The sequence below is a fragment of the Corylus avellana genome, chromosome ca11, assembly GCF_901000735.1.
Source record: "Corylus avellana chromosome ca11, CavTom2PMs-1.0".
NCBI classification, from domain to species: Eukaryota; Viridiplantae; Streptophyta; class Magnoliopsida; order Fagales; family Betulaceae; genus Corylus; species Corylus avellana.
The window spans coordinates 18849175-18865622 of NC_081551.1; the positions used below are offsets into that span (position 1 = coordinate 18849175).

The 16448-nt window shown below is 36.1% G+C and overlaps 3 protein-coding genes across 3 annotated transcripts; all 3 read right to left on the reverse strand.

Moving 5' to 3' along the window:
• Window positions 1–203: 203 nt before the first annotated feature.
• Window positions 204–1299, reverse strand: LOC132166014 (transcription repressor OFP8). Its single transcript, XM_059576752.1, has one exon. The coding sequence runs from the start codon at window positions 1172–1174 to the stop codon at window positions 311–313; it is 864 nt and encodes a 287-aa protein (XP_059432735.1). The 5' UTR covers window positions 1175–1299; the 3' UTR covers window positions 204–310.
• Window positions 1300–7077: 5778 nt separating this feature from the next.
• On the reverse strand, window positions 7078–9118 carry LOC132166013 (polyol transporter 5-like). The gene is made up of 2 exons (XM_059576750.1): window positions 8862–9118; window positions 7078–8579 (listed from the first exon to the last, which is right to left on the reverse strand). The coding sequence occupies exons 1-2, from the start codon at window positions 8980–8982 to the stop codon at window positions 7186–7188; spliced, it is 1515 nt and encodes a 504-aa protein (XP_059432733.1). The 5' UTR covers window positions 8983–9118; the 3' UTR covers window positions 7078–7185.
• Window positions 9119–12497: 3379 nt separating this feature from the next.
• LOC132165878 (probable polyol transporter 6) lies at window positions 12498–14803 on the reverse strand. The gene is made up of 3 exons (XM_059576570.1): window positions 14466–14803; window positions 13949–14350; window positions 12498–13876 (listed from the first exon to the last, which is right to left on the reverse strand). The coding sequence occupies exons 1-3, from the start codon at window positions 14704–14706 to the stop codon at window positions 12930–12932; spliced, it is 1590 nt and encodes a 529-aa protein (XP_059432553.1). The 5' UTR covers window positions 14707–14803; the 3' UTR covers window positions 12498–12929.
• Window positions 14804–16448: the final 1645 nt, after the last annotated feature.

The window sequence follows — 16448 nt, forward strand, 5'->3', positions numbered from 1 at the left end:
ACATCTTTTCAAAACACAGTGCTTTCCACTGACACTAGAATCAAAAGAAGAGCAGAAGATCACGAAAATAACCACAGATAAAAACAAGGAAATCCCACATCACTGTAATAATGCCCGCGTTGAAACAAGAACAAGACATGCAGTGAAAAGTAGAATAGAATCGAATCGAGAGCACTGGAGCAATTAGAGAGAGAAAATGGCGGAAAGGAAAAATCACATTAACAGAGAGTTGATTAAAGTTAGAACTCTTAACTAATTTTTCGTAGAAACACAAACAGACACAGAAAACAGAGACAGTTTTCTTCAAGAGTTAAGATCTATTACAAAACAGAGCCTCCCAAATCTCTGTGAAAACCTCCACAATGACCCTATGGTGATGAATAGAATTGAGCGACAGAAAACACTGTAAGAGCTGCTCCAAATCCTTAGCCGCAAATATCTGCTTCTCAACTATCATCTCCACCATTGACGTCCTGAAATCGTTGTACGGATCGCTGGACCTCTTCACCACCGCAAAGCTATCCTTCACTCTCCCCTGCATTGGCACAAGATCGATTTCGGAACTCCAAGCCCCCGCCCTTCTCCGCCGAGTCTCGTGCCTTTTCCGACGAGAACGACGTCGTCGAGACTCGGATGAATCGGAAGAGAGGCTCTTGGAAGAGAAAAGGGTGTCGGTCTCTTCTTCATCGCTGCTATACCACCACCCACCAAAACTCTTGTCCTTAGAAGACCAGGTGAGGGGAAAGAGTTCTATGTGCTTGTTCTTCATCTGGGTCGTCTTCTTTTTCTTCTTACTCTTAGTTCTCTCCGAGCCCTTCCTCTGTTTGAACTGGCCGTAGAAGGGATTCAAGGGCGAGGTTGGAGACGCGGGAGGGCAGTTTCGTCCATCCGGGTTGGCCGAAGCGAAAGGCGAAAATGGCTCCGAGACTTTTCTTCTTGGGAACAAATTTCTAGCTGGAATTATGCAGTTTTCCTGGTTTTGAAACGGTTTCGGCCCGCAAATGGAGGGAAAAGGTCGAGGCTTAGGGGATAAGGGCTCGATCATGTGGAAGTTTTGGTGGTTTTGTGGGGAAAACACGGCCTTCTCAACTACGTCAGAGATGTTTCGGGTCCGACACGAACCGAATGAGGCTCGGAACATGCGGGAGATTCGTAGCTTGAATCGGTTTTCCATGACAGAGCTAGAGAGATGGAGGGTGGGTTTTGAGGGTGAGTTTTTTAAGAGAGAGAGAGAGAGAGAGAGAGAGAGATGGCGGTGTATGTTGAGAGAAAGAGAGAGAGGGAGAGGAAATATGAATGCACGAGAGAACCGAAAGTGGAGTTCTATAAATGACGGTATTTAATATTTTAAAAGGGACTGACGATCACTTTTTTCTTGTTGTTTTCGTCCTCTTCTTTGTCCTGATTAGCAATATTTGGATTGAAGGAAGACCTTTGATTACAGAACGATACTATATTAGAATAAATTAATGGTCATCCTCGTATCCTATCTAATTTAATTAGTTAGGGCCCCCCAAAAAGATATAATATATATAGTTACGGCCAAAATAACATAGATGATTAAAAGAAATGATTCATTATCTTTTCAATTTCAAAATCACCCTTGAATGTGTGAGCCTCATGTGTGTAGATAGAGAAGAACCAGAGAAGATGTACAACACGCCTTGGTAAGTAAATAAGAAGGATAAAACCTTGATTTTTTCTGATTTTCTTTCTTAAATTTTAAATTGATGACTATGGTGCGTAACATTTGTGATGAATAATATTATTTAATAAACTGTTATGTTACTCAATTTTAAAAATTGAAATAAGGGCTTACAAAAAATAAAATAAAAATAAAAAAATAAAAAACTATTTTGCTCTGTCACGTCATCTATAACAGTCATAGCATTTCTCTTGTGATATGTTAACCCTCAAGTACCGCACTACAAAAATACTTTGATTTTGTGACTGCCATATAATGACTTTTTTGGCCGAATCGAAAAAGGTCATTAATTGGTTAGTGACGTTCAAATAGTGACTTTTTCAAAATTATAAAAAGTGTAAAGATTAGAAAAAGGGATAGTGTTGTTTGAACAATGCAAAATGACACTATTTGGTGACATTTTAAGCAAAACGGCACCGTTTACCAAAAAAGTGACATGTGACTACTTGGGACGTGCCACTGTTACACAGTAGAACACCTCTTCTATAGGGTGTCGTTCACTGTTCAAACAAAGAAGTTCTTACAAAATGACACTGACTAATGTGTTTTTGTTAGTGACCTACTATTTACACTTCACAAAACCCTAGTGTTTTTTTTTTTTGCTTTCACCTCGATTGGTTTATTTCTGAGTTCATTGTATTTGAAGCATTACATTTGGTTTTATTTAAGGATTTTCGAAACTCTCGACATTTATTATCAGGGAGGCCATATTGATGAACCTTTATTGTCAATCCGTGGCTATTTCTCTTTTGGTTAGGTTAGAATTGTTCCCACAGTGGGAGAAATTCTGAACACACCAGTGGAATAAATATTAGAAATCAGCTGAGTTGGTTTCCTTACAATTTATCTTTTGGTTTCCCGATGTATGAATTGGGATTTCCATTTTGGGAAAAGAAGAATCAAATGAACCTGCATCATTTTTGAATTGTCTTCTATCAAAAGTTGTGAAGCACCCTTAAGTCTATGGGTAAATGCCAACTACCCACCCACATTACTAAACTATATATATATATATATATATATATATATAGAGAGAGAGAGAGAGAGAGAGAGAGAGAGAGAGAGAGAGGTATAGGACTACAACTAGGGGACCCATTTAATTAACTAAACTGTGGTGGATTCTTTAGAATTTCAAATTCAAATTGTGGAGAAATGAGAATGAATAATTAAAAGGTGCCAGTGATGAAGACGGTGTAAAAGCTGTATATAAATCTACCTATACCAATTATCACTAGTCTTTTTGTAGTATTTTGGCTGATTAATTATTCCCAAAGCAGTTTAGGAACCCACTCATGTATAATGTTCCTACTAGCTAGCTAGACTAATACTAAAAATCACATTTTTATTCTAGCTACAATTATTTTAAAATCACATTTTTGTCCACTCCATATATAACTATTATACTAGTTTTTCTATTAAAGCATGTTAGAATTAATATGGCTGTTTTCATATATATATATATATATATACCATTATGGAAATGGGTTCATCATTATTTATATCAAATTTCAAAACATGTATGAACATGTTACATGTTGGGGCGAACACCATGTACGTACGTGAATTCAAACCTAGATCTACAATACGGAAACGTACGTTTTGCTAGCTTCCAGTACTAAACTTAAATGTCGGTCATGTGCTCAAATAAATATTCCAAGTAGTTCTTCAATAATTTTTCTAGTTCGAAAGGTATTGATGGATCATTTAAACCTGTTCAAGTTAATTAGTTTGATCTTCAAAAACATGCGCTACCAAAAATTAAAATTGTTTTTATACTATTTGAAGTGATTAATGGAGCAAAGATGAGTTGTTAATTGCTTCAGACTACTTCTCCAACACATGCGGTATAATTGTAAGAGCTTATAGTTTAATCTATCTTCTTTTGGCTTATATATACACATGTAACAACTCTGGGGGAATTTTTAAATCAGAAATATTAGTGGTCTACAGCAATTTACTTATGGGACTGATATTTTTCTTTTTCTTTTTTATTCTTTTTTAATTTCCATTATTTAACCAATTCCACATTAGCTATTAATTAATTACTTCATACAATCTAATATTCTCATCCACTTCACTCCAGCAAACATGGATTTCCAAGTTTGTGCTTCACATTTTCACTTTGTCTTGCCCAATTCTCTCCTTGGTCCAACTTATCTGGTGGAATGGAGATAGTAAAGAGTTTGTGCTTCACATTTTCACTTTGTTAATAAAGAGTTTTTGACCCAGTACTATATATAAAAGTCCCATGTACAAATAATAAATGCTTCGAAAGGGTTTCCTGCCAGGCTCTTTTCATCATGCATGTCGATCTGTAGACTGTAGTAGTACTACTACACCAAAAATATATATACCAGAGAGAGAGAGAGAGAGGGAGAGAGTTTTGAAATGCGGGATCCAGAGTGGAGGGACAAAGGCAATATACTGTCACCTTTTTCATGTTTTATGCGGGAAATTTTATATTGTTATCTTTTACATGTTTCAATTCTGGATTGAATAATATATACGGGGTTTGTCAATATGCTCTTGTCTTCTTCCCCTCGTCCACTGCTTTGAAGACAACACTGATGAGGGTCTAATCCTTTGGATATATCATAAAGTTGAATCTTAGGGAGTACTTGATCATTTCACTTTAAAAAAAAAAAAAAAAAAAAAACAATAAACATTAAGCTGTAGAAACATATTAATAACGTCAAGGTCTCCCTCTGTCTGGCTGTCTCTGTCTCTCTCTCTCTCTCTCCCTTTTCCCTCGCCATATAGAGAGCATCTCAAAGTCATAGAAGCTTCCAACAATACAAAAACAAACTAAAGAGAGCAGTTCTTGCCCTTTATTTACTACAAATGCCCCCACCAAGAGCTAACAGACAGTTTTAGTGTTTTGATTATCTTCTCAAGTTGAAGTTAACAGAAAGACAAGAAGAAACTACATTCGCCATGGGCCACGGCATAGATTTCCTACAACACTTTTGCTTGCTTAATTTGGTGCTTATTTTTGTCATAATCTTGGCTCTGAAAATTTCAAACCATGCATTCCCAACTGGCTTTTCAGACAAGCTATGAAATGGGCACCGTTTTGACATTTGGATATTATGATTTTTAGGTAAGGTCGCTTATCATGTGGGGTTGTCGTTTACTTTGTCTTTATGTTTCTCCAAAAAACCTCACGACCATTTTTTTAATAAGATTTACCATAATCAACTCCATATAATTAACTAATTACCCAACCCACTTTCTTTATTGCTTTTGAAATGAAGAATTGCTAGATTTTTAGGAAGAAATGGGTCGTCGTGAACAGTGGGTCGCACCATTGCTGTGTCTGGTAGGGTAATGGATATGATCAGTGAATGCTGCCAGCAGCATGATCAGGACCCGTGACCAAGAATGTTTGTCTTACTCTGTCATCCAAATTCCAATTCTATGTTCTTTTATTTATGGTTACAACTTGCAACATACGCCGTCCAATTATATCGGCCGATACAATTAAGTAGGAAATTTGTCTCTTATCTGTCTTTATCGGATCAATGAAAGCCAACTAAGACAATTTATATGTAATTAACAAGAGTTTTAAGTAATAATCAAGTGATTTGAGAAAGCTCTACTTAAGCAACCCAAGCTTATTATATATATGGTGGCTTTATAGGTGGACTCGGACGCGCCAGATGGACCACAGCCTCGCTTGACTATGTGAAGAGGACTTTCCTTCATAAGATTGCTGCACCATCACCATGCATTGTTATTGTTGGTTTTTAAATCTAAGACTTAGAAAAAGTCAATAAGAATTGATGAATGTAATTATTTAATTTATATTCTAATACTCTTTTTTAGGTGTTAAGATTCGAATTGAATTTAAGACATTTTGTTCTCATACCACGATAAATCGATTACCATTTATTTCAAAACTTTAAACTGATTATAAAAATAACTTAATTTAATCATTTAATTCATATTATAATAATTTATGCCCATAAAAACTTAAAATTGTAATCTTGCGCCAAATTGAACAAGTCTTTCTTGCCCAAATTTGCACCGAGCGGTTGAGGTACACCTAGGTTAGAGGTTGCATTATATGTTATGTATTGAGCCCATAAATATCACTTATGACCAAAATACTTTCTCCTTAGTGACCTTACCGTCTTACGTTACGGTTCAAGAAAAGCACTAGTCATATTTGCATTATTACTCAAAAAAAATTAGTCAAGTTAGAGTTGGAATTCTGTAAAACTTATAAAATTAGTTTCAATTTTTTTTTTTTGCAAAACCATATTGGTAGGTATTATAACTGGATCATTGACAAAACAATTGCTTCGTCAATAAAATGTCTCTGATACAAGAAGGACCATCTTTCAACCATACATTATCAATGGCCAGTTGGAGAGCCAATTTTGCTAATTTATGGGCTACCCTACACAATGTACATGTTCTACGCTCCACTTTGAGAAAACATTAAGACCGAGCCTAACATCTTCTATCAAACGACCAATCCTACTGGAGCTATGATCCTCTCTCTGAATGGCGTCAATTATTTGTTTTGCATCACCTTCTAGTATCAGTTGTTGCACCCCTTGTTCATGGCCAGATACTACTATACCCCAAAGAAGGCAGCCAGAGCCTCGGCAAGTGCTGAATCCCACGACCCCAGCCGCACAATACTTTTCGCCACAAGTACTCTACCTTCATGATCCCGCATGATTAGCCCAAATGAGTTCTATTATAATACTTTACTCCATGTAGTATGATAGTTTCTAGGTGTCGGAAAAAGATCCTTTCCATTTTAAATTTCTTCTATTTCCTTTATTTCGTGCATTTTGAAGGGTAGTGTTGTCCAAAAGTTTTAATGATGGTAGTGTATTAAATGCACTAACCCTTCAAAATGCACTAAATGGAGAAAATTTAGAGAATTTAAAATGGAGAAGATCCTTTAATTACCGGAAAGATGGACCAATGACACCAATCTTCATCTTTTGATGTGCAATTAATATATTAATATATTTCACTTTTATAACATTAACAAACAGTCAAAAACATAAGATACTTAAAAATTATTTTTACTTTTATGTCACATCAAAACAATTTTTCAAATAAAAAAACAAAAACAAAAAATGCCCCTCAAAAGATATTAACAAATATACTCAAACTTGAGTTGGGCTTGAGGTAGTTGACACTTAGAGATTTTAAATTAAAAAAAAAAAAAAAAAAAGAACTCATTGCACCCATTTGAAGGTAATTTTTGTAACCCATGGTTTCAGGTTAAGTCTAATTAAATTATCAACATAATTCATTCTACCTTGAGTCTTAATCACCGTCTAAATTACCAGCTCCTTTTATTGTTAAGTTAATTAGAGGAATAAAAATAATGGATGAAATCACTGCCTCTTTCTTTTTCCTTCATTTTATAAATCAATTAAACAAACCTGAATAGTTAACATCATCAAAAAGCCAGACATTTTTTCTCAAAGTAAACACACACATAAACAAATTAACTATGCTACCGGAATTGCCTTTTCCATGTCATCATTCTTTGTATGTTTATCCTCAAATAGAGCTCCTATTTCTTCTAAGCTCTTGCCCTTTGTCTCCGGCAAAAACACATAAAAGAACACCGTGCCCACCACCATTATTCCCGCAAGCACAAAAAACATTCCCCCAAAAGTAATCTTCTTGGAAATGGTCAAAAACGTCATTGACACCACCCCACTCACCAACCGGTTGACCGAAATGGCCAGGCTCGAACCTTGGGCCCGTAACCTCATAGGAAAAATCTCCGACGAGTAGACCCATGTGATGGGCCCAAGCCCAATTGAGAAGAATGACACGTCAGCACACACGGCCAGAATGCACAATACAGTGACCCATGTCGGCTTACTATCGGAGTGGTCGAGAAACTTTGAGCCCAAGCCGAGCCCAGCCAACGAGACGGCCATCCCAGCCGAACCCAGCAACAAAAGGGGCCGCCTCCCGAACCTGTCCAAGTAGAGGGCCGAGAGCAACACAAAGAATGTCTTGGCAATGCCCATAATGACATTAACACCAAACAGTTTTTTCTTACTATGAATCCCCGCAGCCTTGAACACTTCAGGGCTGTAGTATATAACGGCGTCGTTCCCAGAAGCTTGCATGAAGAAGTTGATTCCAATAGCAGCAATAAGCATCCGTCTAATGGGCCTAGTGGGCCTTAACAAAAGCTGCTTCCAAACCCCTTCTCCTTGCCAATTGCTTTCATGGGCCGAATCTGGGCTGGCAGTTGGGCTCCTCACCAAAACCGACGCCGCTTTGGTTATTTCCTCAAGTCTGGATTCAGCTTCATCAACAGTGTTTGATATTTTAATCAAAACCTTTTTTGCTTCGTCCACGCGGCCTTGCATGGCAAGCCAACGAGGCGACTCCGGCATTGCGATGACACCTAGGCCGATACCGATGGCTGGAATTGCTGCGAGACCCAGCATTATTCTCCAATTTATGTGTTCTGGGAGACCAGATAAGGCGTAGTTGAGCACGTAGCCAAGTAGGATGCCGAAGGTGATGAAAACTTCAGGCAGGGAAGTGAGGAAACCGCGGGTCATGGAGGGGGAGAGCTCGGCGACGTAGACGGGAGCGATCATGAGGGCAAAGCCAACGCCGATGCCGGCAATAACGCGGCCCACCATGAGGACTGGGAACGATGGGGCTAGGCCCATCAAAAGCGCACCCATTAGAAAAGCTCCCGCGGCCAAAACTATAGTGTAACGCCTGCCTATGTAGTCGGAAGTCTTGCCGGAAGCGAGTGATCCCACCAAAGAAAACACGTTTAGTGTACCCACCAAGATTTCCTCTTCGATTGATGTGAGTTTAAGGTTTTCTTTGATGAACAGCGCTGCCCCACTCATCACCCCAATATCTGCACATGCCAATTTGGTCCATATAAACCCTCTCCACCAAATATTTGATCAGCCAAAAATACATGTATTCAGTCGAGGGAGTGGAGATTTGTAACACAATTAGTGTAAATTTTGTGCTGTTATAAATAATTTTTGGGCCGCACCAGCGTCCAAACTTTATTCAATCTATGTGGAGAGGGTGCTCGGAAAACTAATCGGGGTTGAAGCTTCGGATACTGGGTTAAAAGAAAAGTGCAATTATATATTGAGAAAACTAAACAATTTGAATCGAGTTGACTCACCATAGCCCAAAAGAATGGAATTTGTGGAGGCCAAAAGAGCACAGAAGAGTGTGTATTTGTTGAGCCGACCCTCTTTATGGTCAAAATTACGCCTTGGTTCTTGGGTCTCGGTGGTCTCCATAGCCAGTCCCGCGCGCGCCGCAGCCGGTTCCTGCGTTGGTTCTCTCTATTATCTGCTCCGAGTCTTGAGATGAGTTTCTTTGTGTGGGTTGAAGGGTGGAATTAGGTAGAAGTAAAGGATTTTGGTTGGCTGCAGAGAAGAGCCAAATAGCATGAAATGTTAAAAGCTGACATGACGGAGAGGAATGAAGATCACGTTGGGCAAGTGGCACACAGCCTTGTTGATGAGGTTGCATTTGTTTTTTTGTCCAAAATGTTTTTATGTGTGAGTTTTTATCACTGGAATCCCATCTCACTTTTCTCACTGAAATTATAAAAAGAGAGCCCCACATTTGAAAGAATTGTCCAATTTGTTCAATTATTGTTTTTAATTTATTTAATTTTATAGTAAAACCTCCAATAATTTTTTCTTTAAAGGCAAGTCTAACTCATCCATTTCACCTTCCATAGATGCACTATTGGATTCTCTTTATTTTATGCTAATGATTTAAAATTGGCGTATTTATTAGTATACACAATTTCACATTATTTAAACGAGCTTGTATCTCATGCAATTCACGAGTTGTTTTTTAAAATGACCTAATGAAAAGAATAATAATAATTAGTGGGTGAATAAATGACAGGAAAAAAAAGAAATTTGAGTTTGAGTTTTTTGTGAGCATTAAACCTCCCAAAAAAGATCCATTGTGAGCGTTAAACCCCACTACCTACTCTTGATGCAACAAATATCAAATAATCATTAAAAACCATTAAAATCATTTAATGATTTATAAAATTGGAATTGGTTATAAATTAAATTAATATCAAAAGCATTTACGAAGAAAACAGTGATCAAAACACTGCAATAGAAATTGCAAGCGAGAAAAAAAATGAACGGATTATAAGTAATTAATTCGAGAAATCATTTAGCTTTTGAGGGAAAAGTTAGAAATATGTCTTTTTTTGTTTTTTTTTTTTTTTAATTATTGTATTAAGGATAGAAGTAAATTGCACCGCATAAAGGCAAACTTTAGGAAATTGGACAGTTTTGAAGAGAATTTTGATTTTGTAGGGAACAATTTTTAGACTTTTTTGAAAAAACAAAAATGAAAACAGAATGTTTTTATTAAAAATGAGAACAAAATTCTCATTAACAATATGAGTATTCGAGGAATCAAGCAAAAGAACATAGTGTAAGAATAGAAAGTAAATCTTAACAATAGAGTAAATGGAATTTTGTAAGGCATAATTGATGGAAAATATATCATATTGGTGGGGGCTTAGACATTTACAAAGTAATTTTTTTTTTTTTTTTTTTGGGGGGGGGGATGTGACATTGTATTAGTGAAAATATTATGATTTTTTTATTTTGAAAAATTAAAAATGTATCTTTTCAGTTATGGTGAGATTTCGCAAGAGTTGTTCACTGGATAAGGATGTGTATTGTAATCTTTTGTTTGAATTCAAAAACAAGAGATAATCTCTCAGTTATGCTGAGAATTCAAATTCTGGGGATAAACTAAACATGAGATTATTTTATATGTTTATTTTTTGTTTTTTGTTTTTTATTATTATTATCTTTGTGAGTTTTACATATTATGCTTATATTTAATAACAATACTGTGTTATCTTTAAATACGTAATTGAGTTTGTGTTTTTAATCTCAAATTTTCTGTGGGTTTTTAATAAAAACACTGGATAAGGATGTGTGTCAATATCTATTGTAATATTTTGTTTGAATTCAAAATCTGTGGATAATCTTTCAGTTATGTTGAGCATTCAAATTCTGGGGATAAATATGGTGTTGTTTTATCTATTTCTTTGTGTTGTTTATCTAAGTTTTTGTGGGTTTTAATATTATGAGAATCTTGTGTTTGTAGGTAACAATTTTTAGACTTTTTTTTTTTTAAAAAAAAAAAAATGAAAACAGAATGTTTTTATTAAAAATGAGAACAAAAGTATGGATAATTCTCATAACACAAAAGGGCATCTTTGCATTCAAAGTTTCATGTGTTTGAACACTACGAATATTCTAAAAATCAAGCAAAAGAACATAGTGCAGGAATAAAAAGTAAATCTTAACAACATAGTAAATGAAATTTTGTAAGGCATAATGGAAGGAAAATATATCATATATAAACATAATTAACACAATTTCAACTAAATTTTTAAAATGAATATTCAAAACTTACTTGGAGTACAATGACGAATAGATGGTAAGCAAAATGTAAGTCTTCTAATGATTTGTCTTTGGGTAAAATGATTTACTGTTCAACCATTTTTTTTAAAAAAAAGGAGTTGAGTGTGGTTGTGGTTGAGGATGGTTGGGAAGGGAGATAAGACTTTTGTTTTGAATGCCCGCACTGTTTCATTTTAACTTTGAATGCCACGTGTATAGTTTTTATATTTGTTAGATATGCCCATTTTTTAATGCCACATGTCAAGTTGTAACATTTATCAAATAAATGTTATGCCACGTGTCATAATATCATACTCTCAAGTAAAAAACTCCCTATTAGATAACATGATATTAGAGATTTGACATTAGATAACGTAGGGATAAATTATGTTTGATAGCAGTTGAGATTGAGAAAGAGGGTAGTTTAAAAAAAACACGTGTGTTTTGATTTTAAATGGAATGACACATGTCATGATATTAATCTATTCTACTTAAAACTTACAAAAATTCAAACACACAATTTCATTTAATATAATGATTTGTCAGATAAATAAAATGTCACGTGTTAAACTCTTAGACTCTCCCGTCTAAAACTCCCCTATTATATATATATTAGATTAGATTAGATTAGATTAGATTAGATATTTTAAAAGACGCATTAACATTGACTCCATATATATTGTTAGATGCATCAACTTTAAATTCTAACCATCCAATGAATATTATCTATTTTATTTGATGTACATATGATCCATTTCATTTGGTATGGAAAATGAATGAGGAATGACAAATACATCATGCATTAATGGATTAGTATTGAATTGCCGTTAAGAAAATGGAAACTTATCCATTTGAAATGGAGCCATTTAGGCAAAATAGTATAAAATTTATGACAATATTGTGCTAATTTTTTAAAATTAAGACATCTTTATCCCACTATTTTGCCTAAAATTGCTCCCTGGACAAGTCATTTTATGGTAAGCATTTAATGTAGTTGCATTTTATAGTGTAAGTGATGTCATATTATTTAAATTTTTGAAATAGCTTGCCAATATATTTAATAAATTAAAGGATATAAACTTTCTTCAAACTTGATGTTTTTATATTAATGCTATTAAAAAAAATGAGTAAAGATATATACTACTTTTTTATGTATATCACAACTATCCACAATGTTGATTTGATAGTTTTAAACAACCATTGATTTTATTATTATTATTATTATTATTATTATTATTATTATTATTATTATTTTAACAAGGACAATATTGTAGTATAGTTGTAGGATAGAAATTCACATTGTCAATTTTTAACCATGGAAAGTTGAATAAAAAAAAGGGTACAACTTGGGATAAAATGTAATTTTCCCTTAAAACATACACAAACTTCATTTGTATAAATATATATATATACATGCTCAAGAAATAGAAAGACCAAAATACAAGCAAACCGCCAAACCCTCTCAATGGAACAGCCAAAAATAGTGTAAGATGATTCGAAAGTATTTCTAAGTTTTATCCAATCCATCCACTAATGCTTTGAAGTTACTTTCCCATATGCCCATATATATCCAAGAATTTGCCAATCTCTTCAGCATTGCTTCCATCCTCCTCTCGGGCAATAACTAGTCCCGGCCGACCCGGCCGGCGGCCATGCATCTCACTGAAATTCCAACATATGCCCCACACCGGCCACAAGACATTTCAAAGAAATTGGACCACTATTTTAGTTGAAGACACATGAAATGTAGCAAAAATTTGTACCAAGAGACGAGGAGTTTAGAGGATTAATTATGATTTCTGATCATGAACTTCATCCTCAAAGAGAGCCCCAATCTCTTCTAAGCTCTTCCCTTTGGTTTCCGGCAGGTGGTAGTAAAAGAAAACCGTGCCCAAAACCATGATTCCGGCGAGAGCAAAAAACATTCCCCCAAATGTTATCTCCCTGGAAATGCTTAGAAATGTCATGGCCACCAACCCACTCACCAGCCGGTTCACCGAAATCGCCAGGCTCGAGCCTTGGGCCCTTAACCTCGATGGGAAGATCTCCGACGAGTAAACCCATGTAATGGGCCCAAGCCCAATAGAGAAGAAGGAAACTGCAGCACACACAGCCACCACGCACAACGCGATGGCCCAGCCCGGCTTGCTATTGGAATACTCTAGAAATTTCGAGCCCAGGCCCAGCCCAGCTAGTGAGACGGCCATGCCGACTGAGCCCAACAGCAACAGCGGCCTCCTGCCGAATCGGTCCAAGAAGAAGGCTGATATTAGAACAAAGGATGTCTTTGCAATCCCCATTATTACCGTAACGCCGACAAGCTGTTTCTTGTTGTGAATTCCGGCGGCCCTGAAAACTTCCGGGCTGTAATACACAACCGCATCATTGCCGGAAGCTTGCATAAAGAAGTTCACCCCAATGGCAGCTATGAGAATCCGGCGGATGGGTCGAGTCGGTCTTAACAGTAGCTCTTTCCAAACGCCTTGCCCGTGCCAGTTGCTTGAAGAAGCACCATGGCCGGAGAAAGAAGCATCTTTCACCATGTCTGCTAATCTCCCTTCAGCTTCCTCTTTGGTTTCCGACACATGGATTAAAACCTGCTTTGCTTCTCCTAAGCGGCCTTTCATGACCAGCCACCTCGGTGACTCTGGCATTGCCAATACACCCACCGCAACGGCAATCGCCGGAAAAGCCGCGAGTCCAAGCATTATTCTCCAGTTTATATGCGGTGGAAGACCTTTAAGTATTAATTAAATTATTAAATTAATTATTTTTTATCGAAATTTTGAGATAAATGGTGAATTAATACCTGATAACGTGTAATTAGCAATGTAACCGAGAAGGATTCCGACATTGATGAAGACTTCAGGGAGGGAGGTGAGAAAGCCTCGAGTAAGATCTGGGGAGAGCTCAGCCACGTACACAGGAGCAATCATAAGGGAGTAGCCGACTCCGATGCCAGCAACTAACCGTCCGGCCATGAGGAATGAGAAAGAGGGTGCAAATCCCATAAGAAGCGCACCTATAAGAAATGTGGTTGCTGCTAGGACAATGGTGTAACGCCGGCCGATGCAATCAGAAGTCTTGCCTGAGGCAAGCGATCCGATCAAAGAACACACATTTAGAGAACCCACCAAGATCTCAATTTGTGTTGATGTAACATTCAGGTTCTCCCTGATGAAAAGCACTGCGCCACTCATCACCCCAATATCTGCACATGGAAAGGTTATGAATAATTCCCAGATAAAAGTTTTCAGATTTTACTCTTGTGGGTATAAATTATAATGGGTTTGATTCGGAAAATTGAATAGAAGCATAAATCTTACCGTAGCCCAATAGAATAGAGTTTGTGGAAGCCAAAACGGCGCCGGCGAGTGCGTATTTGTTGAGGTAAGCCTTTCTATGCAGGGGAATATCCTCTGGGACATCGTCTTTGTGATGCGGTGCTCCTTCTCTTCTTCTTCTTTCGTTCTTCAGATCAGTTTCCACAGGCAAAGCGGATCCTGAATCAGGAATTAAGTGGTAGTCATGGCGCTTCTCTGGTTCTCGAGCAGAACTGAATTGCATCTCTAATGGGGATGGAATGCGATTGCAGGCTTATTATGCTAGAAACAGACAATACCTCCCAGAAGAGGATGTGTATCCACTTATAATCTCAGACTATATAGTGATTTTTAATTTATATTTTTAAAAATCAAATAAGGAAAATAGTAAAAAATTGGGGTTTTTTTTTTCGAAATGAAGTGTGAATAGAAGACAGGTCAGAAATGCTTTCAAACGCTAAATTGGAAGCAGACCATCTGAGTACAACCAAAAAATGCACTCCTAAAACCTATGCAAGCTAACCTATACAAAGAAAGCAAATATACCAAAAAAAACTAGAGTCCAGTCTTGAGATGCTTGTAGCACAACTAGAGCTTCGTCAATGGCAGCAGAAGATGAGAGATGTGTGGTGACAATATGGATAATTTTACAATTAGAAAAGCTAAATAGTAGAGGTACCAAATTTTTTAACAAGAGAGTCTTGCTAAATTAATATGTAACTCATTTATTGGAGAGGAACAAAACAACTAATTAAGAGAAATGTAACGGATACCAATGAATGAGTTACACATCAGTTTGATAAGGCTCTTTTAGTAAAAGATTTGATACTTCTAATATTTCTCATTAGAAAATCTAAGAACCATAACGGCAACTAATAAATCTCTCTTAACCGAAATAACAAGGCACAATAGCAAAATACGCACCATAGGAGACTGAATCAGAGCCAAAAATAGAGTCTCCACCCAACAATAATACAACACAAGATCAACGACACTAAATCCAAGGCCAACACAAAACATCATTAAAACAAAAACGAATATAGAAAAACACCTAAAAACGGAATGTGAGAGACGGACAAAGAAGGTAAAGGAGCAGTCAAAGAGGCTTGCCGGCCAGGGCATGGCCGTATATAAAACTTATTCAAATAAGTGATTAGATAACTCAAAATTTATTTGAATATGCCAATTTTATATGTGTTGTATTACGTTACACATCCAAATTTCCAACTATTCGAACAAATGAGTGTTATCAATCCTTATCTCAAAGTCTGACCCAAAATATAATCGTTGAAAATGCACCAGAAGAAGAAAAAAGAATTTTCCATTTCTGAAGGACAGAAAGTGCATTTCTTTTTCAAAAGCGGCTTTTCTAAAGTAGGCAGGGCACGCCTCTAACACACGCCTATTCAGATGGTTCAAGTAATTATATAAATAAATAAATAAACCACATAAAAAGATGAGGACAGGACTAGACTAGAGAGCACAAATAGGTATTATCGTTATCGCAATTATGTACGGCCACCTTATAGCATGGGCCTTGTTTGGCAAAGATTTAGAATTTATTTATTTATTTTTTATTGAGGTAAGAAAAAGTTTTAAATTTTTGTTTTGTTTTGTAAATTTTTATTTATTTGAATAATAATAAAAATAATTAATATAATATAAAAAATAAAAATATTGAAAAGTTAAATTTTTTGAAAAATAATTTACAGCTTGTGATGTTTTAGCCAAACAAGGCCTTGGATTCAATTTCTTTTGTTTCAAGATGAGCTGGCTTTATATTATAGCAACCTATAATTACACGTGCAGAATATTTCACTTTATCTAATTAATATGTATAATCCAAGACCAGCTCACATGCAGCGCATTACCAAATCCTGTTTTGACATTCAAATAAAATTCTATAATTCTCTTCAATTTACCACTAAATTAATTGCTAAACTTTTATTACAGTTTCTTAATTGATGCGACAATTTATATAATAAT

Coding starts and splice junctions, on each gene's coding strand:
- LOC132166014 (XM_059576752.1), bottom strand. CDS start 1,174: ATGGAAAACCGATTCAAGCTACGAATCTCCCGCATGTTCCGAGCCTCA.
- LOC132166013 (XM_059576750.1), bottom strand. CDS start 8,982: ATGGAGACCACCGAGACCCAAGAACCAAGGCGTAATTTTGACCATAAA. Junction 8,580..8,861: donor TTCCATTCTTTTGGGCTATG/GTGAGTCAACTC, acceptor TGGCATGTGCAG/ATATTGGGGTGATGAGTGGG.
- LOC132165878 (XM_059576570.1), bottom strand. CDS start 14,706: ATGCAATTCAGTTCTGCTCGAGAACCAGAGAAGCGCCATGACTACCAC. Junction 14,351..14,465: donor CTCTATTCTATTGGGCTACG/GTAAGATTTATG, acceptor TTCCATGTGCAG/ATATTGGGGTGATGAGTGGC. Junction 13,877..13,948: donor TGCTAATTACACGTTATCAG/GTATTAATTCAC, acceptor TAATACTTAAAG/GTCTTCCACCGCATATAAAC.